The sequence below is a fragment of the Drosophila miranda genome, chromosome XL, assembly GCF_003369915.1.
Source record: "Drosophila miranda strain MSH22 chromosome XL, D.miranda_PacBio2.1, whole genome shotgun sequence".
Classification (NCBI taxonomy): Eukaryota; Metazoa; Arthropoda; class Insecta; order Diptera; family Drosophilidae; genus Drosophila; species Drosophila miranda.
Window position 1 is genome coordinate 18,346,736 of NC_046673.1, and position 23,068 is coordinate 18,369,803.

General features: G+C 47.9%; 3 protein-coding genes across 3 annotated transcripts; 2 read left to right on the forward strand and 1 right to left on the reverse strand.

Annotated features, from left to right (window-relative positions):
* Window positions 1-6,764: 6,764 nt before the first annotated feature.
* LOC108164945 (cell cycle negative regulator roughex) lies at window positions 6,765-8,352 on the reverse strand. The gene is made up of 2 exons (XM_017300934.2): window positions 8,185-8,352; window positions 6,765-8,109 (listed from the first exon to the last, which is right to left on the reverse strand). Exons 1-2 carry the CDS (start codon window positions 8,213-8,215, stop codon window positions 7,148-7,150), a joined length of 993 nt encoding a protein of 330 aa, XP_017156423.1. The 5' UTR covers window positions 8,216-8,352; the 3' UTR covers window positions 6,765-7,147.
* Window positions 8,353-9,573: 1,221 nt separating this feature from the next.
* LOC108164959 (malignant T-cell-amplified sequence 1 homolog) lies at window positions 9,574-10,620 on the forward strand. Its single transcript, XM_017300967.2, has 4 exons — window positions 9,574-9,682; window positions 9,747-9,899; window positions 9,975-10,277; window positions 10,349-10,620. The coding sequence occupies exons 1-4, from the start codon at window positions 9,672-9,674 to the stop codon at window positions 10,428-10,430; spliced, it is 549 nt and encodes a 182-aa protein (XP_017156456.1). The 5' UTR covers window positions 9,574-9,671; the 3' UTR covers window positions 10,431-10,620.
* A 654-nt stretch (window positions 10,621-11,274) lies between these two features.
* Window positions 11,275-22,937, forward strand: LOC108164615 (brefeldin A-inhibited guanine nucleotide-exchange protein 3). The gene is made up of 8 exons (XM_017300455.2): window positions 11,275-11,599; window positions 12,061-12,477; window positions 14,274-14,407; window positions 14,677-15,317; window positions 15,390-15,710; window positions 15,766-17,050; window positions 17,117-17,484; window positions 17,555-22,937. The coding sequence occupies exons 2-8, from the start codon at window positions 12,393-12,395 to the stop codon at window positions 21,003-21,005; spliced, it is 6,285 nt and encodes a 2,094-aa protein (XP_017155944.1). The 5' UTR covers window positions 11,275-11,599; window positions 12,061-12,392; the 3' UTR covers window positions 21,006-22,937.
* Window positions 22,938-23,068: the final 131 nt, after the last annotated feature.

Here is a 23,068-nt window from a genome sequence, read left to right on the forward strand (position 1 = left end):
AGTCGCGTTTCCTTTGAATGAAACCCAAAACCGAGAACGGCATGCCCTGATCCCGATTCCCGATTCCGATCCCAAGTCCGATTCCTCCAGCTCTCGGGTTTGTTTGGATGTTGCATCAAGCGTGAAAATACCGCGAAATTCCTTTTGTCTGTCCCGTTCCTCTGCTGCTACTCCTCCTTCTCCTTCTCCTCCCCAGACTCTTCTCTGTTTGCTGGTTATTCTTCTTCGGCTTCTTCATTTGTGCCCTCTTTCACTTCTAAGCTTGGCTTCTTAAGCCCCAAACGACGACACAACGACATTGCCAGCGTTGAAAATTATAAAAATGTAAACAAAAAATAAGCGTTAACATGGCAACAATGATGTCCTGCTGCGACACTGAAATATTGTTGTTTTAAATTTTTATGACACTGTCCATTTGGTAGTGGACTCACACAGATACGACTGTCGTACGTAAGTAAAAATGGTTAAAATATATTATGTATCTGCACGTGCATCGTGGGTATCTGTGTGAGAAGCATCGCTAATTATCAAGCGCCCACAAGAACAGACCCCTATTCCCGAATCAGTTTCAGTTTGCATTTGACGTGGAAAAATGTTAGATGTCGACCATAATGCAAAAATTTGTCTTCAAGTGAAACCAGAACCGGTTGAACGTAGCCTCCTTCCTCAAATCTGTCTTTCTTTAAAGTTCTTCTGTGATTTATATCCAAAATATTGAAGTAAATTATTGTCTTCTTGGTCTTGGTTTAAAAATCCTTTAACATACGTTTTATGCGATTTGATTCTCGACTATTTAAAGAATGGAAACACTTGCGACACAAAACAAATACCAATGGAAGGAAGGGTTTCTGTAATGGAGACTTGCAACTTGCGGAGTTGATTTGGATTCATTCCCTAGTTCCCTTCTTCAGTCAATTAACCAACACTGGACTTCAGGCAGTGCTACCAAATGGTAGCTTAAATATGATTTAAACAACACTGTTTTGCAAGAGTTTTGGAAAAGAGATATCTATAAATATCTGCTGTGTTACGATCGCGCATACCCCACTTTTGACTCTGAGAGTTTGTCATTTTAGCTGCCTATAAGTATATGTATATATGTATGTATATATGTATATATTTTAGATAGGTAAATATCCAATCAACTGGTAAGATGCCATCTCTTTGCAGGTGGAGGCGCAGCTTTGTTCTCTCCAGTTAGAAAGTTCTCTAGTTACATTCGGTGGATTTTGGGAACAGCTTTCAGTGTTCTAAATGGTGTTTCCTTAGGGTTGTACTTGCCTTCAATCTTTCTGCATTTCGTGTGCACAAATTGGAGAAGAGTCGCAAAGGATTATGCAATGAATGGAATGGGATGGGATGGGAGGGTATGGAATGGGTGACGTGACGGGCTGAAAAGTGTCGGAAAATGAGCAACCTCATAAACATCAACAGCTCGGCAATCCAATCAGAGATTAAAAAGCCGCCCCGCAGAGACAACGCCCACTGATGCCTGTGTTCCTTCCTTCCTTGCTTTCATCCGCTGCCTCATCCTTAATTCCCTGTTGCCCCCGGGGTTTCTGTTGTGTCAAAATGCAAAATTCAATTGTTTAGCCCTTCTTTTTGGCTAGAGAGGGGTTGCCGCTGCCAGTTCCCAGTCGCCGTTGAAGTGGATGGCAGCAGGAAGGTGAGTATCAGTAATTTGGGAAACAAAAATTGACATAAAAATCCATTTGTCAGCCCCTTTCAGATTAAAATCAAGGATTTAAAGTGTAATTTGATTCAGGGGCTGCAGGGGAAGAGGCAGGGGCAGGGGCTGCGATTGCGATTGCGATCAAAAAGAGCAAAAGCGTGACCCCAGAACAAAATCACACAACGCCGGAGGAGGAAGAGGAAGGAAGGAAGCCCCGGACAACACCAATAAATGACAACAAACACACCCCTCCGCCGCCCGCCCACCAGCAACATCCTTAACATCCCATCAGCATCCCATCCTCCTCCAGGAGTGGGACGAGAGTCTGGGGTGGCTCATGGACTAACCCGAAACGGAAGAGTGATTTTAACGTGACTCCTGCGGCAAGAGGACGAGCACCACACACAGGAGGGTGTCCGTGGCCTGCCCTCTCGATTCTCCTGAGTGCTATTTTATGCTGAAGTGTGCCAGACGCACTGAACCAGTTCCCCGGTAGCTGGTGACTGGTGACTGGTGTCTGCTGCCTGCTGCCTGCTGTTCCTGCCCAAGGATGCGACCACGACGGCGCCACCATGGAGTTTCGATGGGATTTCCGAAGAGGGGAGCGGAAGAATGTGCTGTGCAACCGGTTGAGTCCATTAATCATTTTCTAATTTGTGGAATGCAGAGTGCGGGCGGACGGACGAGCACACTTGGGGGAATAAACACAAACATCCCCCTTCTGGGGGCAGGACACCGAAAATGAAATTTTCACATCTGTAATTTGTTAAGTGCGTTTGTTATTCCACCGAATTATTTCACTTTTATGGGTTAAGTGCTTTTTGAGTTACGAGTAGACCGATGTCGGGCAATCCTGGGCCTGTTTGTCTTCGTTTTCTGCTTTCTGTTCCTGTTCCTGTCTCTGTTTTGTGTTCCAGGACCTTGGGGTTATGCCGTGGCATGTTGTCCTGAGCCGATTCCGATTCCGTCTCCCGGCTCCCCAGGCGATTGACATTAATTAGTTGTCTGGGAATTTGCCTCCCCAGTTGGTATTGGTATTGGGATTGGGAAGAGGCATTCGATAATGCTATTATGGGAGAAGTTCCAGGAAGATCGGAAGGAAGTGCGGAATGGAACTTGACGCATGGAATCTTTTTGGGTAAGGCTTAGTTTATATACCACCTACTACAAAATAAAGATATTATTTACCACTCGGATAATTGAAAGTACATATGTATCTCTATGGCATTTCCCTTCAAAGGGACGATAGGCTTAAGATAGTATAGGTTCCAGTTGCGCTTTCAAAGAAATATTCTGTGGGATCCTTTCTACATATACATATTTGTTAGATTTGCTTGATTAGTTTTCATGTCTAAGAATTTCTTTCGGCAAAGGCAGAATCTTCCATTGAACTGAGCATCATGGCATCATAAAAAGGAATACAGCTCAATATGAGGATCATTCCCTTGGATTCCTGTAAATGTTTTCTCCTACAAGCAGTGACATTTTCTGCGGATTTCTTTGGAAGTACATCAGCAACATAATCATCGCCCACTACAACCAAATGGATATGGAGATGGAGATGTCATCATCGATCACAACATCTCTCTGAGATGTCTGGAGGGCCCAATGAGGCCTGAGGATGGAAATCAGACAACTGTAAACTAATGACATTTGCCGAATCCATTCATTCACCCTGCCCCTGCCCCTGCCCCTGGCCCTGGCCCTGCTGATGCTCCTGCTGTATGCTGAATGCTGGATGCTACTGCTGTGGTCTCAATGCGTATCCACTTACAAATGAGAGGATGGGGTGGATGTCCTGGCACTGCCACCACCAGGAACCAGAAACCGAGCACAACGAGGGTTGTTCGAGTCATTTGTTTGTTTTCGAGTGCGCTGCCTGTCCAAATATGCGGCAGCTTGTAACAATTACCAAATGACACCCTCGACAATCGGAAATGGCCATTGTAACGGGCCAAGGACACTGGGACACAGGACACTCGGCACGGACCAGTGACAACAAATGCGCAAAATGCGCAATAAGAATGGATGGAATGGGATGGGATGGGATGGGATGGTATATGGATGGCATGGAGGGAATGAGTCCACTTGTCGCAAAATCAATGGCAATATTTTCACCATTAGTTGTTTGTCCATGTTCTGATGAAGTAATCAAGCGGGAATCAACTTAAAACTCAGTTTGAGGGTAAAATTTATGGGCTGGAAGTTGAAGTGCTTTACTCCCGTGGCCGGGCCAGGGCTGTCATGGCTGGTGGGGATTACAATGGGGTTGAATGTTGTCTTAACAAATAGGTTCATTCTGAGAGTTGGTATTAAGAGCGCTAGAAACCTGTTCTATCCTAGAAAGTCCTTGTTACTTACTAGATCCTGTCTATTCTTTCGATTAAAGATGATCTAACCCCATCCATGGCATTGCTTTGAACGATCTTGAATGAATGGTTTTAATGGAATATCTAATGAGTTTCAACCAACTATTGGAAATCTCTTCCAACTATGTATATATCATATCTGCTGAAGATCTATTACAACCAATGAAATGTTTCAAAGATCTCCTTCACGCACAGCTACTATATACCCCCCTGCCATGCAGCTGCTTGGAAAAAGCTTTCGAGCGGAAGATGACCCGCTCAAAAAAAAAAAAGAAAAACATTATGAAAAACCGACAACATCTGCCGATGTTTCTTCTTCTGGTGTGGAGCTTCTTCTGTGTTGGGGAGCAGAGGCAGCAACAGCAGTCAATATGATTTGTGATTTACAACAGGTTTCAATTAACCAAAAGTATCCCCCCCTAGAGCCCCACTACCATACTATACGTCATAGAATTTTGCATGTTTTTGGGGCCACAAATATAGAGAGGGAAGGGGCGCCACTGGAGTGGCGTGAAGTGGCGGGGGGAGACAACGGTGGCAGCTGAGAAGCGTTGACAGGGACATAAATAAACGGCGGTTAAGTATCGTGTAATGCTAGACGAATAGTTTCTGGGTGTGGTGTGTGTTGTCGCGGCAACTGTAAGTGGAGATGCGATGCTCCCCGGGGTAAACAGCCGCTGTTGGAGACGATGTTGCAGTTGCAACTAATTGAGAACAAGGCGGCAACGGGCAGCGCAGGCGGCATAAATTAGACGCAACTTCCACTCTGAGTGGATTCGTCGCGGGGCGGAGGCGTCGCGCCAGAAGCAGGCCATCTGATGGATTGTCAAGGCAGAGACTGGCGACATCTTTCAATTAAAAATGCATCCCTTCGTGCCCCGCACCCCACACCCCACGCCCACCCACCCACAATCACTCATCTCAATCCATCCATTCCAACTCTCTCTGGCTCTGATCTGTAATCTTTGGGCTCATTAAATTCAAATGGAATTTGTATCGAAGGCAGAACTTAATCCGCCCGTAAACATCTCCACTCCCCACCTTTCGGCGTCGGCGCCCCCACACACCCCATGAGCCCCACACCCGGTCAGGCTGCTGCCGTTGCACTGCTCCAGTCATAAATCAGTTCTAGCTAACCCAAGGATTTGCCAGGCTCAACTCAACTCAACTCGACGCCGAGCCGAACCGAGCGAGATGGCAAGCGAATAAAGACAGCGAATGCATATATATAGAGCTCTTAAGACTATGGAGTACCCGCTACTATTAGGATATGGAAACTCTACCACAGATACGATCTGCAACAAGGAACTTATCGTTCTAACCATCTTTTTCTTCTCTGGCTGTAAAAATCCATGAACTAAAACTGGGAAAGAGGAGAGAAGACAGAGACAGATGTCCAGACACACCCCAAAAAGTAGGTTCCTTCCTCTGACAGTTACAAAAGTCCCAACGAGTGCAACGTATCCATGAACCCCTCCGGAGTACAGGGTATACAGAAATGGACCAATTCGAATGGGAAGCGTGTGTCGCCTTCGGTTCGCAAAGGCCTCGTAACGAATGCAGGCTTGTGGCTGGGGTTGGGGCTGGGGCTGGGCAGCGGCATCGGCAGAAATCTAATTTCAAGCACCAGAGAGCAGCGAGAACCAGAAGCAGAAGCTGCCGCTGGAGCAGGAGGACCAGGAGCAGTCCTCGAGCTCGTGGTAAATTTCTGTGCGCCTTTTCCACTTGGCTAGCTTAACGATTCGAACTGCTGTCAGGGTTTTTTGCAAGGCCCCCCACCATACAACCACTTTGTTGTCTATTTGATGTCTTAATGCGAACCACCCCCAGTACCATCCAGCACCACCCAGCACCCGCCGCATCAGTAGCACCAGTAGGTGGGGAAGAAGGGACGTATTATCCCAACCCACCCCCTGCAGGTTGCCTCTGCCCGTACAATTTTAATCAAATGGATTTTCTTTCTATCTAATTTTCTGCCTGTACGGTACGGAAATAGACAGTCCCTCCCCCGCCGCTGCCCTAGTCCCACTCTACCCACTTAAGAGCTGACAACAGGAGCAACAATTTATTACGCGTACCCATCTCTTCTATCCCGGGTATTAGCTGGCCTACGGGCAGCCATTATTCATGATTCTACGGATCGGAGTTCATGCAGTGGCAAAAAAAATTGATCTTCAAACAAGAGAGATATATGTATGTATGTATGTATGTATGTGTAAATGCTTATATATAAATATATGCCCTGTCCATCATTTATCGGAGATACAACAGATCTTCGGTGGTTTTTCGTCTGGCATTATGCTTAATTCAAAGTACATTGTATATACAAATCTGAGGCAATGTTCCCGTTTTTGGTTACACTGTAACTTACAAAATTGTTGGAAATACAGCAGAAGGATTTTCCCAGGGTTCTTTTGGACTTTAGATTCTAGATATTAGTATTATTCGTAATTTAGAAGGGTTTACTTCCATAGAACATTTATTTTTTTCGATTATTTAAATATTTAAATGGGATTTGTCTCACGACAGAACAGTTTTATGGAACAGCCAATACAGTCACCATACAACCGGTTGCGGCCCCGGGTAAGTGTTCGAATTGGTGAGAACAGTTTGCTGAATACAGCCAATACATCCACCATTCAAAAAGTTGCGACCCCGGCTAAGTGTTCGCATTGGTGAGAACAGTTTTCTGAAGACAGCTGACTAAAATATTTAAAACAATATTTCATGATTTTGGTTTAATTTATAACATCGAAATTCAATAAATAAGTTTATAATATAGAATTTATGTAAACACAGTACATAATTGTGGAATCGAGAATAGTGGGTTGGGTGATTAGGGAATAGGGGAGTGTGTTGCCCAAATAAGTGGAATCAGTCTTTAGCATCTAGAATACTCCTGCCTTGCCTAAACGGTGGGCGCGGGTGTTGGGTGAATGTGTTTGGGGTGTGGGATGGGATTTCGTATGCATGGCATACAAAAATGCCGATATATAAGGGCGAATTTCATAGACTAATTTACAAATTGTGCTAGCGGGATCTAAAACCGAAACTAATTAATAAGAAACTTAAATGAAAAGCTGATTATTGGACCTAAACATTGGTCCTAGAAGCGCATGCCGTAGCGTCCCGGGCGCTTGGGCGCCACCTCGGTTTCACGCTGCTGGCGGCGCTTGCGTGTTGTGTGTCTAGAACTGGAACTGGCGGGCATTTCTCCTGTGCCATCTCCAGCACGCGGCGGCCGGATTCGTGCCACTTGGCCCTCGGACTGCGAGCTGGAGCGAGAGGGCTCCACTGGAACGGGCTCGACTGAATCCTCCGGCTCCCCGCTCTCAGCCCCAGCGAAGAGAATACGCCGCACACTGCTCATATGGCTTGCCGGATGGTAGCTGGCTGCTTCCTCGGCCTCGTCATCTGACAGGGGATTGGTTGAGATGGCAACAGATCCGCGTTGGCGTTGCCGTGGAAATGTGCGGTAGTTCTCGTAAATGGCCAGGCAGACTTCAATGTCGCGCAGGCTAATGTTGGCCGTCGCAGTTTGACGATATCCCAGCGTCAACAGGACGTGCTGCGTGTTGTACAGCTGAATGCCGCCGTCATATCTGTTCCCCTCGACGTTCTCCATCACACCCCTGGCCTCGACGTACTGCAGCATATCCACGGCGGGTCTGACGGCCGGACGTGGTGGTGTAGCGAGATGGGGGGAACTGGGTGACAGCACTTCCTCCTCCACGTCCGAATCGGCCACCGCAATGCGCCGTCCATCCGAAATGGCGCGGGCTCGTTCCTTCTGCTCGTGCATCCGGCGGCGCACTCGCTCGAAAGCTGGACCGTACCACTCCTTAATGAATACCTCCTTCGATAGAGTGCAGGGGCGGGCCTCTTCAAAGCCAATGTGCTTGAAGCGGTTCCATATCTGGGTGCGGAGGAAGCCCGTCACAGCCACGACGCCCCTAATTTGGCTCCCGAAAAGGCTGAGTATGCAGTCATCGGCTAGATCTGCACGCACATACCCAGTGTCCACGCCATCGATGAAGTTCTGCACAATATCTCTTGCTGATGGCTGAACTAGAGTCGCGGAAAATTTGATTATTGGATAGAGTCAGCCGAAAGAACGAAACCTTAACCAAAAGAATGCCTTACCCGCTGTCTGGTTGCTGCCGTTTGGGTTCATTCTGCTGTTGTACGGATTGTTAAAAAAAAAAAAAGATTTCCAACAGGCTTCTCCAAATATATATAAGAAACTAAACTATATTATCCATTTAATAGAAAAATGTCAAATTGAAAACAAAGCCAGCTTGGCAGTGTGACCGCGGACTAATCGACAAAAAAATACCGTCCGGCCATCAGAAATATAACGAAACATACTGTCTCATTTAAAAAAATAGACCGTAAATATACTGACGAATTCAAGTTCTATTTTACATATTCCTCGTTTTTGATCTTTCGTGGAAATTTACTAGCTAGATAGAACTTTCAACCATGCCCACATAATTTTATCCGATTAGTGGCCTATTCTAATACTTGCTTTTATTGGATTTCTATAAGCCTTTGAAAATTAAATTAATAGATTGATGAAATTGACAAAATATACCATTATATACCGATATACCGTAAATATACCGCCGGTTTAATTTTTACCTCCAAAACTACCGAAAAGTATTAAAATACCGTAAACGGTCTCCCTGGAGCATGGTTTTATCTGGAACCGATATGCCGACACACCTTTTGTAGGGATGATTATAAATATATCAATACATCGATGCATAAATAAGTGAAGCCATTGCTAAAATAAACTTGCAACCTAATTCATACAATTTTATTTTATTCAATAAAAAATCAGAAATCAGCTCTTAGAAATCCTGCAAAAATATTCCTGCTTTACGTCCCGAGCAAGCAGTCGCAATCCTCTCAGATTATACCATCGATCCGACCACCTATGTTATCGATAGTACTATTATCGTTTGCCCACCACTGCTGCCATTTTAGCTTATTTTGAGCTAGATTTGGCTTATTCTAAAATCAAATAGCTTGAAAATATTAAAGCTGCCTACAGCTTGAAATCTAGCTTATTTCAAATTTTAATTAGCTTATTTTGGCTTCAAAATATTTTTGTTTTTCGATTGTATTGTAATATTTGTTAATTTTTATCGAGAAATCGGACAAAAATCATATTTGTTGTTCGTATTTTGGTATTATCCAATTTTGTGCATAAATGTCCATTTACATTCATTAAAATGTTTATATACATAAACAAAATTTCCACAATTTCTGGTTAAATTTCGATGAGTTTAGGGAGTGGCTACGCAACTGACCACACAAAATCGTACTGCTGCTTTTGTAAAGCAACAATTGGGGCCAAGTTGTGCGAATTAAGCCAGCATGCTGTCGCTAAAAAACATATTGCGTCCAGTTCAAGCATAATATGGATAATGGATAATATCATGTCATTACTTTAATTAATAATTAAAAAATAAAATATCAATAGAATTCAATTATCCATTATATTAGCTTATTCTAGCTTTTTTTTTCTTCAATCTAGCTTATGGTGACTCTTAAAATCTGCCAACACTGTTTCCCACATTTTAGCATCAGCTGCAGCACTCCCGGGTATTAAAATTTTTAGCAAAATGTTCAAAAAGTATGTATAAAATCGGAGGGTTGGTGACGCAGTTGAGCTGGCACTAATTCTTATGAATATCTAGATTCGAGGAGAAGGACAGTATCTCGTCCATACAACAGCTTAAATCGTCCGTACAGAAAGGCATACGTGCCAAGCTGCTGGAAGCCTATCCCAAGCTAGAGACACACATTGATCTGATATTGCCCAAGAAGGACTCGTATCGCATTGCCAAATGGTAAGTTGAGAGTGCCCTGCCTGCCCTGTTTGTACAGGGAGTATAAAATGTATCCTACGGCTTCCCTCCCGACAGCCATGACCACATCGAGCTTCTGTTAAACGGCGCCGGCGAGCAAGTATTTTTCCGGCACCGAGATGGCCCATGGATGCCGACGCTGCGCCTTCTCCACAAGTTTCCCTACTTTGTGACCATGGAGCAGGTGGACAAGGGTGCCATTCGTTTTGTTTTGAGTGGCGCGAATGTCATGTGCCCTGGCCTGACGTCGCCGGGCGCCTGCATGACGCCGGCTGAGAAGAACACGGTGGTGGCCATCATGGCCGAGGGCAAAGAGCACGCGCTGGCCATCGGTCTGCTCACGCTATCCACAGAAGAAATGTAAGTGGGAAGTGGTTCACGGCTGATCTAGATTTAAAAAACGCTTTCCCTTCTCCGATCTATTCCCGTAGTTTGGCCAAGAATAAAGGCATCGGTATTGAGACGTACCATTTCCTCAACGACGGCCTTTGGAAGTCGAAACCAGTAAAGTAAGGAGTAAATCGGGACCCGGACCCCTGCACACGCACACACGCCATGTGCTCGTCGCTTTTAGTCTGAGAGCAAAGAATGGTTTTTTTGATATGCAACTGAATCCTGATCATACACTTTTTTTTGTCTTAATTTTAACTGTCAGTCAAACTATTTAAGCCGATGCGAAATATAATTAATGGCATTTAAAATAGTTTGTCCTTAGATCAGTGGAAGGTCAAAGCAAGAAACACCTAGTGGAAAATGGTACAGAACACATAGAATTATAGACTCTCTAGAAGCCCGTAGATGGAATGGAGTTTGCTGTGGATCTTTTTCCTGTGGACAGGTCTGTGGACAGACCTTCCTGGAACTTTGTTTTTCGGATCGTCTAGTTTTCATAGAATCAAACATAGACGGAGATGCCTCTATTATTCAGATGTGATTGAGCAATCGTCATACATAACATCGGAAAGCAAATACGGAAATAAAAAATTGTCGACTATGAATTACTCAAAGCACTTGCCCATCAAGGGACAGCCGCCAATTAGCCAAGAGGAGTCTCGCAACGTACGCCGTTTGGCTGTGCAGAAGCGACGCAAGTTTCTGCGGCATCTAGAGTTCGACAAGAATCGAAACATCAATGATGTGGGTCTGGACCGAGACGATTTAAGCATGATGTCGTGCGCCGAGACATCGGTTGACATCAAAATCGGTTGAGACATGTTTTTTATTGTTTATTCTTTTGTAACACCCTGATTAATATTAAAATCTATAAAGTCTATCAATCGATTAAATTCTTTTGTTAAAAGATCGAAAAGAGTCTATTGAACACAACAGATTCCTAGCATGGTATATCCCTGGCCCAGTTATCGATAGCAATGCTGAAACAGCTGTTGGGTGCCGGTCATGCGCATCGCCCAGAACTAACGGTTATAGCTGTTAGCTATGCTCTGCTCTGTTTTGTTCCTGCGTAATGGACCGCTTTTTGTTACCAGCCCAGAACAACATTTGTGGTGTCACACGGCAACTGCAGTAGCTTGAGGCACCACACAAAAACACGAATCGAGGAGAAAGCGGATCCATCCATCCGCTCGGCTCACACATCAAACCACAAGTGGCAGGCAGCAAGTGAAAAGTTGTTCAATACCACCTTCAACCTTCCGCTATCGAGGAAGTTTTATTTCAATATGGTAAATGGCTCAAGACTCTAAAAAACATTCAATAAACCATATAAAAATACATATTATGTCAAAAGTCTGTGTCTGTGTCTGGGTCTGTGGCATATGGAATGTACGAGACGACTTTTCTCAGCAGCATTGAAAATCACCGTTGCAGCTAGTGCAGTGCGTGTGTAATTGTGTATGTGTGTGTGTAAGTGTGTGTTGGTGTACGAAAAGTTTTCAAGGAAAACGGATACACACTGTTTGAACTTTTTGAAGGTGCACCCGAGATGCAATGCAGTGCAAACTTTTGCGAACATGGGATGACATGTTGAGTCACGTACACAGATACGGTTACAGATACAGATACACAGATATTCAGTTACACTGCTACGAGCGCACTTTCAAGGGGGCACATATGGCGGCATCTAACATAAACAATATCCAATCCCCTCTTGGTTATTTTATTGATTTTACTCCAATTTTGACAGGCGACAACAACAGCAGCAGCAGCAGCTGCAGAAACAGCAACAGCCACATCGGCATTAATGGAGTTGTTATTGATGGCGTGCAAGGAGGCATTCGCCAACTAAGGCTCCCTCCCTTCCACCCCCCAAAAGGCAGCACCAAGCAGGAGCAGCAACAACAGCAGCAGCAAGGCCTACAATACCACACCCCATAACGGGACACGACATTCCGTGAGCAACAGTAACAGAACGCAAACAGCAGCTAGGTGGTGTGAGAGCGAGAGTGCGGGACGGAGGGCGGAGGACGAAGGACGGAGGACGGAGAGGTGGCCGTGGCCCTACTCTCCCAGTGCAATATGGAGGACCTTTTTCTGCTAATTATCAAGGAGTCGACGGGCACGAAGCATAACGCGTTGCGACAAACGGCACAAATTGCTTACGGTATGTGTTTTTATGCATGTATATATGTGTGTGTGTGTGTTTGTGTGTGCGTGTATTCCTAGCACTGAGAGAGACAAAAAAGAGGGAGAGAACAAAAATGATTAAGAGCGAGCTAGCGATATTGAAAACATGCGAGGACGCAATTTCCTTTTGTTCATCATGCCTTTCCGCCTTTCTTTCCTTTTGTCGCTTGTTGTTGCCATTTGCCAATGTTCACCGTTACTATTTCCACTTCCTTTATGACTTTTTGGCGGGTTGTTGCTGTGGGGGGAGCATATTCGTTTTAGTATCGTTTTGATCTGCGGCTCTATGAAGGATTGTAACATAGTAGACAAGCCATGCTAAAATCTTTCTGTCCGACCCATTGCCCTGATAACTCGCAACCTCCTGATGGTTCAGATAACTCTAACATATATTTACATAGCTACATACTTAGGTAGCTATACATATATCAATAAACATATGCATTGCCATATGTACATTTAAACTGCAAAAAAACAAGACAATATATTTACGTTAGAAATTTTAGCAATATCTGACTACTACATCATAGATCCTCTGCCATCAACACGTTCCATTTGCAGTTGTATTACCCAGCCAGCTTTTATGAAATATCCGATCATATTCGGGTTTTTTTTTGAGTCCTAATAGATTCTTTGGTCAGGAGAAAATGATACCCCGCTGTGAAACTTCTTGAAGTTTATATTTAATGTGTGTCGAAACACACAAAATTCCGTTCCTTCCGGCCCTCACAAACGACGAAATTCTGTGGCATACACAATTTTGAAGATACGAGAAAACCAAAAACGCAGAATCATAGAGAATAACCATATCTAGCAGATTGCCGATTGTGAATCAGATCGGATCAAATGTTATAGCCAGAATGAATAAATTAAATTGCAGTGGCCTACTCATTCCCTCTCTTTCGCATACTCTTCATCGCGCAGTGTCCGCCCTCTGGCGGAGAGGGGGCATGCTGACTGAGTGAGTATCTGGTATAAATGTACCTGTTCCCGCTCGTTTGTTCCAATTTTGGCATTTATCAGCAATAGATAATAATAACGAGGGGAACGTTGTGAGTTGCCGCAACTCTATATTTATACCCGATACTTAGTCAGTATGGCTCTCCTCTGGCACACGCTGCTTATATTAAACGACGAGTGCGTGCGAGAGAGACAGAAAATCAGTCTGAGCGTGTCACAGCCCCTGAATTTGATTTGTTTCTTTTGGCTAAAACATGATCCGATCTGTCCGATCCGAAATGTCGTTGCTCTAGCTCTTATAGTCTTTGAGCCCTAGACGCTTATAGGGACGGACAGACACACAGGGCTCAATCGACTCGACTATTGATGCTAATCAAGAATATATATACTTTATGGGGTCGGAAACGATTCCTTCTGGACGTTACACACATCCATTTTCACCACAAATCTAATATACCCCTACACTTATTTTGAGTATCGGGTATAAAGAGATTAAAAGTAAAATATAACCAGTATTTAGGGTATTTCCCACTTCCATACGCACTCTTCCTGATTTTGTTGTTGACGTTGTGGCTTTTGCTGGAATGTAGGCAATAATTTGGTCAAGTGCTGGGGCTCTGTCTGGACCTCGCCCGAAAAACACCCTGTGGCTCTCTGGTTCTGTGGCTTTGTGACTCTTTTGGATTTTAATCACCTTCCGCTTATCGCGGGGAAATTTGAGTGTTTTTACTGTTTGGTTTTTACGAGTGGCCATGGATTGGCTGGCTGTAATGTTCCAATACCGATGATGGTTTGTGCTTTATGTTCTTGCAGATAAACTGTACCGCCAGCATGGCATCCACCGGGATCCGTCGCACGAGCTGCGCTCGGTCTGCTTCACGGCCCTGCAGATGGCACTGGACACCAAGCGGCCAAAGTTCATCACGATGGGCCTCAACGGGCTGCATGTAAGTGGCAGGACAATCAGATCCGGAAGGAAGGAAAGGAAAGCGAAGGAAAGGGAAGGGGAGATGTATCATTGAATATGTACATATTTTGTACTCTTTGTGTGGCCCCCGGGGATTGGATTGGCTAATTGTTCGGAAATCTCTTGTGCCCTGGAGACCCGGCAGCCTCTCTTGTTGAGAGGAGAGGGGGCTCTTTCCTTTGCTTTCTCTTCTGTTTATCCACATTCTTCTGTATTTCTTCTGGTATTTATTCTGTTTGATTTCTACAGCGCGTTATCAAGGATGAACGGTTCTATATTGGCCTTGAGCCCGAGGACGATTCCGTATGGCTGCCATCGCAGCTGCTGCGTGCCACTAATGGCATCCTGCCATCGACCAGCAGCGAGGACACCGTGGTGAATGTGCTCCGGCTCTTCCTGGCCATGGCCTGCTCCCCGGCCTGCACCTTGAATGGGCGCCTGCTCATCGAGATACTCTCACGCTGTGGCGAATGCTGGGAGATGGGCTCCAGGGCCACCAAGGCGGCCTCCTTGGCGGCTGCCTCCCAATGCCTGCGCACCTTCTGCGCCTTTCTCATCGAGGAGGCCGAGGAGGTGAAGAAGACGGCGCCGGCGGGCCTGATGACCCAGACGCAGGCCTCGGCCGTCTACAACGAGGTGATACCCGTGATGCAGTGGCTCTGCAGCCGTCTGGTGGAGCCCAATGTCAACACATCGCCGAACAAGAAGTGCGAGAATCACAGCTCCCTCTACCTAACCGAATGCATACTGACCCTCAGCTCGGCCCTGCCCCGCAATGTCCATGCCAATCCGCACTTTACCTCTTTCCTGTGGCAAAAGTTCTGCCCCACATTGGCCGCCGCCCTGGGCTCCCCAGGACGCATCAATCTGGACAAAAAGTTCACCTACAAGTGAGTGGACTGGAGTGGCGGCAGCCATCGTCTCTTATACTATTCTTATATCCATTTCCATTTTTGTTGCAGAGACGCTCTCCACATGATTGAGAATGAGGCACGCGGCTTCTTTACGGGCCCTGGCCTGGACGGACCTCAGGCACGATGCGTATACCTGACGGCCATTCAGCTGCTGCGCATCGCCGGGGCCCACGGTTCGCTGCGTCCTATGCTGGAGGCTTTGTTCCATCGTATGCTGCTGCTGCCGTCGCCCCAGAATCGCACAGAGCCGCTGCGTTGTGTCCGCGAGATATTCAAGAGCCCCGAGCGGCTGATCGATCTGGCTGTCATCCTGTACGTGGACAAGAACACGGCCCAGGGCTGTAGCGATGAAATGGCCCTGTTCAGACTGTAAGTAAATGAGAAACAAAACGAGATAAAAATCTATAAAAAAAATGTTGTATAGCTTGGTGGATGCCATGGAGGAGTGCGCCTACGGAGCCAGCGGCTCCGGGGGCAGCGCCTGCACGGAGGCCAGCCTCCAGGCCAGCGTCGAGTGCATGGTGGCCCTGCTGGACAGCCTCCAGGTGCTGTGCAGCGGCGAGCTGACCGAATCTATGATCAGCGATCAGATTGTCCAGGTCGTGAACTCCCGCCACGATTTGCTGAAAGACGCCGACTATTCGGGACCCTTGACCTACCAGAGCATGGCCCGCCTGCCGGCACCCTATCGGGATGCCATTGTGGAGTTCCGTCAGAATGTTTTCGAGACCTCCTCGGGGTCGGAGAGCGATGGCGAGCCGCCGAACGAGCAGGACGGGGCCTCCAATGGCTCGGGCGATACGGAGGGGCCCGAGGACGATGAGCACAGTAGCTCCAGTGATGAGACGTCGCGCGTGGAGAATCGCTGGCCCTACTCGCACCTGGAGGCCCCTGTTATGCCCATCCGTACGGACAGCGACAATGATCGACAGCATGCTCGGGACTTTGCTCGTGCCTTGCGGCAAGATCTGGTGCCGAAGCTCCTGCGCCTGCGCAGCTGCGTGGAGCTGGACGAGGCCATGCAGGAATTCGCGTCGGCTGTGTGCCAGGAGAACAGCATGAACTTTTCCGACTTTGACTACAATCTCACGGCCATCAATGCGGATGGCATCTACCTGGCCATCTACTCCTCCCTGCTGCTCAGCCTCCAGCTGATGCGCGCCGGCTACTACGATCAGGCTCTTCCGGCGCCCCCCAATCGAGACATCCTGGTGCCCATGTCCGAGCAGCAGTTCGTGACCTCCGTGCAGAATACGGGCGTTCTGGTCTACCTATCATCGCCGTGGCTCTGCGAGCTCTATCAATCTGTGACCATGTGCAACATCCTCGAGGCCATGTCTCGCCAACAGCTGGAGGGCACTGGGCCGCGGTGCGCCCTCGTCGATATGCTGTGCGATGCGGGTGGCCTGGGGGCCACACAGATGCTCTCCGAGTGGCAGCGCCTGCAGACGGCCACGCAGGTAAAGCACAGCGATGACGAGCAGCACGACAAGCGCCGGGAGGCGGCCAAGAAACTGTGCCGCCGCCTCCTCACTTGCTGCTGGGACTCCATGGTGATTGTGCTCAGCTCGGGGCTGGGGGATCTGCAGACAACGTCTGCCTCCAACAAGCTGGTGGCTCTGTCCAAACGCACACTGAGAGTAAAGGCCAAGGCGAACAAGTCCAACGGTGAGGCCTTGTATGCCATGTGCCTGGATGGACTGCATTCGGTAAGATCTGTCTGCTCTGAGTAACCCCAAAAAGAACCATAAATAATCTTTTCATTTCTGGTACAGGCGGCCACGCTCAGCAACAGTCTCAATCTGCAGCATTTAGCCGGAAAGATCCTCAATCTGTTGGCCTCCAATGTGTGCCAGACCACGGGACCGCGCATCTCCGCCAGCCAGGCCATGTCCATGGATGTGGTGCTCACAGGTGGGCTCAACCTGGGCAGCTACAGTGCCGACTGCTGGCCGAGCATCTTTGCCGTCTGCCGGCACGTGAGCCAGCTGGAGCATGAGATCTTTAGCATGCAGAATCCATCCATATCCGCATCGCCAGGCAGCAGTCGCAGGGATCTGGAGACGGGCGAGAAGCTGAGCAACGGCAATGCCCAGGATAAGCTGAATCTCTCTTCGATACCCATCGATGATGATGAGACCTGGTAAGGCGTGGCAGTCTCCGAAGTCCATCTGCAAAAGACTATACAAATATCTCTCTTTTTCTCGCGGCAGCGTCGATGTCTACAGCTTCCTGCAGGCGCCCATGCAGAGCCCCAACACGAACATCACGTGCATACTGAAGGTCTACTCGGGCACCAACGAGACGGTGCTGCTGAGCCAGTGCGACACCTCCAAGGTGCTGTGCGCGTTGTCCCATCAGGCGGAGAATCTGTTCAGTGATGCCGCCGAACGGCTCAGCCTCCCGTCACTGTGCCAGTTCCTCAAACATCTGTGCCGCGCCTCGCGCGACCAGCTGTACAAGAGCCAGGTGGCCCGCAAGGGCACGCGCGTTTGGTGGCCCAGCAAGGGCTGGAAGAAGCTCGATTCGCTGCCCATGTCGCTGCTCCTGCATCGCATCGGAGACGTGACGCTCAAGGTGTTTCGCAGCTCGAGGCCGCTGCTGCACGTGCTCAAGGTGTGGGCCATTACGGGACCGCATCTGATGGATGCCGCCTGCCACAGGGATCGCATGATCTCGAAGCGGGCCATCGAGTACATACACGACATAATAACGGCACTGCTGGTGGAGCAATCCGAGCTGCCGTATTTCCACTTTAACGAGGCCCTACTGAAGCCCTTTGAGAATCTCCTCAGCATGGACACGGATGTGGATGTGCAGGATCAGATTGTGGCCTGTCTCTACGAAGTGGTCGAGGCACATCGCACCGAGATACGCTCCGGCTGGAGGCCGCTCTTCGGAACGCTGCGCAATGCCCGCAGCCGAATGCTCAACATGAGCAATATCATTGACATCTTTCGGGTGTTTCTCGACTCGGACAACACGCTGGTGTTTGCCAACGCCGGACTCGACTGTATTCTGTGTCTGCTCTCTTATCTGGAGATCTCAGGCGGTGGCACCAACAACAACAACAATTCTTGTACCGGCTCCAGTAATGGCGCAGGAGGAGGAGCAGCTGGCGGAGGAGACGAGGATAATGCCTTCAGGCCCACAGACTTCCTGCACGAAACGCTACGTTTCTTGGAGCGCTGCTCCAGCATTCTGGGCTTCATGTACAGCATGCCCAAGTGCCCGAACTTCCACTCCACGTACAAGATCAAGGGCATCTCGTACACGCACATTATCGATGCGAACATCCCCAGTTCGATGGAGAATTTCACCTACTTTGGCAACGACTATCTGCAGACACGGAACGAGCAGTACATGATCTCCTACCGCTCCCTGCATATCGACAAGGACACCATCGTGAAGATCGATGAGATGGACAAGCCCTCGGGCGTGCTCAAGGTGTGGTTCCTCCTGCTGGATGGCCTCACCAACTCCCTGATCGTCTGTCCCTACTCGCACCAGGCGCCCATTCTGCAGACGATCTTCAAGCTCTTCAAGAACCTGCTGGCCACGCCGGGCATCGATTTCGGGTTCTATTGCATCAATCATCTGCTGGTGCCGATGATCCAGGACTGGCTGCGGTACATCAACAAGACGGGCGCCTCCTGGCAGCTGATCGAGAAGAACTTCAAGCACTGCTGCTGCATGACCACCGATCTGGTGGTAGAGTTTATTGAGAAATCTGTGCCCGAGCAGCGTCGGTTGGGCGCTGGGACCAAGACGCGTCTCGCCCAGATCGTCCATCCCGCCGATAATCTCATCTACTCGAAGCTCAAGTTCGTGACGGAGCGGATCGAACAGCAGGAGCTGCCGAATCTGAATCTTAATCCCACAACCCAGGCGGGTCCCGACAGCAGTCGGTACGACAGCAGCTCCAGTTCGGCTAGCGAGGAGCAGAGCAAGGGCTGCTCGGGGGTGCCCCCAGTTTCAGCCGGGGCTGCCTCCACCTCTACCGGCAGCAGCAACCTCATCGAGTCCCCCACCAAAATATCCAGCTCGGCGACACTGGCCCTCAAGCAGCTCCTGCTCGTACTGATCGAGTGCGCTGCGCAGTCACAGGAGGCGATTGCACGGATTTCGGTGTCCTGCCTGAAGCACGTCATCCTATCGACGGGCATGCTGTTCAACGAGTCCCAGTGGATGATCGCCTGCTCGGCCATCCATCGCGCCTGCACCGTGACCATCGCACCGCTGCGACAGCTCTCGTTCGCCTTCCACGAGAAGTCCAACAGCTTCTACGGGGACTGTGCCAACGTGAAGGTGGCCGCCCGCCGCGACAGCAGCCTGGAGGAGCTGGCCCGCATCTACTCGCTGGCACAGCAGGTCTTCCTGTCCGACAATCAGCGGGAGCCCGGCCAGGGACAGGGGCCCAGTGGCACGGGACCCGGTACGGGGGCGGGAAGCCAATGCAAGCTGTCGGACGACCGGAGCTACTCCTTCCTGCTGTACCCCCTCAACAATGGCTTCAATTCGAATCTTGACAACTTTGTTATACGGATTCCGTTCAAGAATCTGGTGGTGGGGCTGCTGGCCAACCAAATGCTGCTGCAGCTGGTGGCCAAGCTGCTGCTGTCCCGGCTCAAGTGCGTACCGCAAGCGGTGTCCACCTGCATCTTCGACAATTATGCGGGAGCGGCGGCCACGCCCAGCCACGACTATGATCTGGACTTTCGGTCCAAGGAGATACTGCTGCGCTGCGTCAAGCAGTACCTGATGTCCGCCCTGGAGTTCGACTCGCGGCCTGGCCTCAAGTTCCTCATGCAGAAGGTGTCCAACATCGAGTACGCGGCCAATTTGTACAAGCAGATGACCTCCTCCTGGATGATCTACTACATAGCCCTCGTCGACTCGCACCTCAACGACATTGTGGTGTACAACCTGGGGCCGGAGGATCTCAACTTCATTCTGGAGTCCTGCTCGCGGCTGAACACCACCACCGTGAAGAAGAAGGAGAACTTTGTGCGGTATCTGTTCTGCCTGCAGGATGCCTGGAATCTGGTCTGCGAGCTCTACTTGAGCAATTCGGCCCTGCACGACCTCGAGACGGGCTCGAGCAGCAGCAGGCTACGGGGGCCGGAGCAACAGTCAGCGACGGCGGCGGCTTCCAAGAAGCCCCCAATGGCGGCGCCGCCACACCATCCGCACCCACACATCCACCCCCATGCTCACCAAATGGTGGGCAAACCCATGTGCATATCGCTGAACGGGAATGGCAATGGGACTGCTGATGCCGAGATGACCGAGGCCTCAGGATCGGGTGGATCGCCCAGCAAATGCGTTCAGCTGCAGGAGGAGGAGAACGTGACGATGACCACGCTGATCAGCGAATTCCAGCCAAAGTGCCGGAACAATCCGTTCGATACGAATCGGCAGGCCAAGTCCGAGGCCGAGTCCATATCGCCGGAGATTGAGCAGCAGCGGGCCAGCAGCATTCTAAAGGACTCGAACTACAAGCGGGCGGCGCTCGCCCAATTGGTGGTGGCCTCCATGGAGCTGCTGCGCTCGCTGCCCGGCGAGGCCGAGGAGAATCTCAAGCTGCTAATGACGCCCACCATACGGGAGGCCTTCCGCCTTGTCCAGCTGCAGGGCAACGAGCTGAAGGTCAACCAGTTTTAGGCAATGCTTGTTGAGTTTTATTTTGATCTGTAGGCGCAGCTAAAACCGGCCCCTACTCCAGTATCCTGTATCCTGTATCCTGCTCCCAGTTCCTAGTTCTCCTAATCCTAATTCCTAGTCCTCCTGCCAATGGCTAATTTACAGCTACGTCTGCATCTTGAACTGCTCACGCCCTTGCCAAAGGTCACCCTCTAACTCTCTATCTCTATCTCTCACTCTCTATCTGTATCTCTGTGTCTCTCTGTCCGTCTCTATTATTCGCCCGCAGTTCCCCAGCACAGCAGGCAAAACCATTTCAAAGTAAAAGCTCAACATGTCAGCCAGCACAAAGCAAAACTAAGCAAAAGTACAACGGTATAAACGAAACCGAAGGAAAGGAAAGGAAGAAAGATCACTAAGGTCAGGATTCTGAAGAAGATGTGTAGATGAAGATGAAGATGAAGAAGTAGATGACTAGAAGAACTAGCATAAGCAGAAGCAGCAGCAGCGTTAGTCAAGAACGTGTGTAGTCCTGTAAATTATATTTAGTCGAAAGCTTTCTCTCAACCTGAAAGCCGCCCCTCCTGAAAGCACTTTTCCCCAATGTACGTTTATTGTAAAGAACTGTTAGTTAGCACTGACTCCCAAGCAGATCCCAACCAAGAAGCCCAACCCGACCCCCAATAGCAACCCAAAGAAATCTAATATAATATAATATAATATAAAATAATATGCATTAAGATTATAGCAAACTGTAAACGTATGTAAAACTTATAGCGAATGTTAACTAACACAAAATCAGTGCCGCCCATTAATCCACGATTACCACCATTAACGATTAGACACACTAACACACACACACACTAAAAAACACAGCCTAAAACATATAGAGACATACGATATGATACACATATTGTACTGCAAATATAGCATGTGCATATGTGTGTCCGAGTAGTCCCGTGCTGCCTTTCAAAACTTGCATACCTATGTACCAGTGGGTACCAAACCCAACCAAACCAAAGCAAACAAAAATGAAGGATAACCTATCACCTCCTGCACTATCCGAAGCTTATTAGCCTCTCTGTATTTTCGAAAAAAAAAACCACAACTAAACTAAGTGGAGCTGATCCGTAACCGATAACCAAAGAAAGTAGCTCAAGGAAGAACTGGAACTCTCGATCTTTTTGGTGGATCAGTCCTACTGCTCGACCTTTAAAAAAGTAAACGCACTCCCACGCCCGCGCTACATACATACAGACATATACATATACATATACATCTACATGAATATATATATGAAGCTATGTGCCCTACATAAAGATCTAAAGAGTTAGATGTCTATATATACTATATACATTAAAACTATACATATAAATGAATGTACTTATACATATGTATTATAGTTGTACTCGATGTTGTAAATGTCTAAACGGAAAACATTTTTATATGTGAAACTATTAGCAACAGCGCTACAAATCTATACATATACCATATACATATAAACTATACATAAATATTTATTTATTTTCGCTTCGTGGTATATACACATAAATTTACATACATACATACATATACTATATACATATACATATATAAAGAACTATGTACTTGTGTTATTTACTTGGCCCCATCTTGCCTCCTCTCTATAAGCATTACTCGTCTTTTGTCGCTCTCTCTATCTCTCTCCCTGCCCCGTCTCTTATTATGAGAATCTCTAACTGTACTCGAATCTATCTTAAAACTGTAAAACTGTAAGTGCGAGAAGAGAGTGTAAGTGAAAGTGCAAGTGCGCAAAGCTCTGTCGGAAGAACGATCACAGGACCGGATAGTAGTATGGGAGGACCATATGCTAAGTAACCATATGTTAGTACTAAAACTCTCCAAGAGTGTGCATATGTAATGTGGAATGAAAATAAAATGATTTAACAACGCTTTCGCAACTTAACTAAACAATTTAAATGTGTGTTTTCAAGGAAGGGAGACTACACATATGTATGTATATTCTCTAATGTATTCATAAACCTTAAACCACTTTAGTGAGTCGAGTTAACCGATCAACAATCACACTGTGCACAGTATCAAAG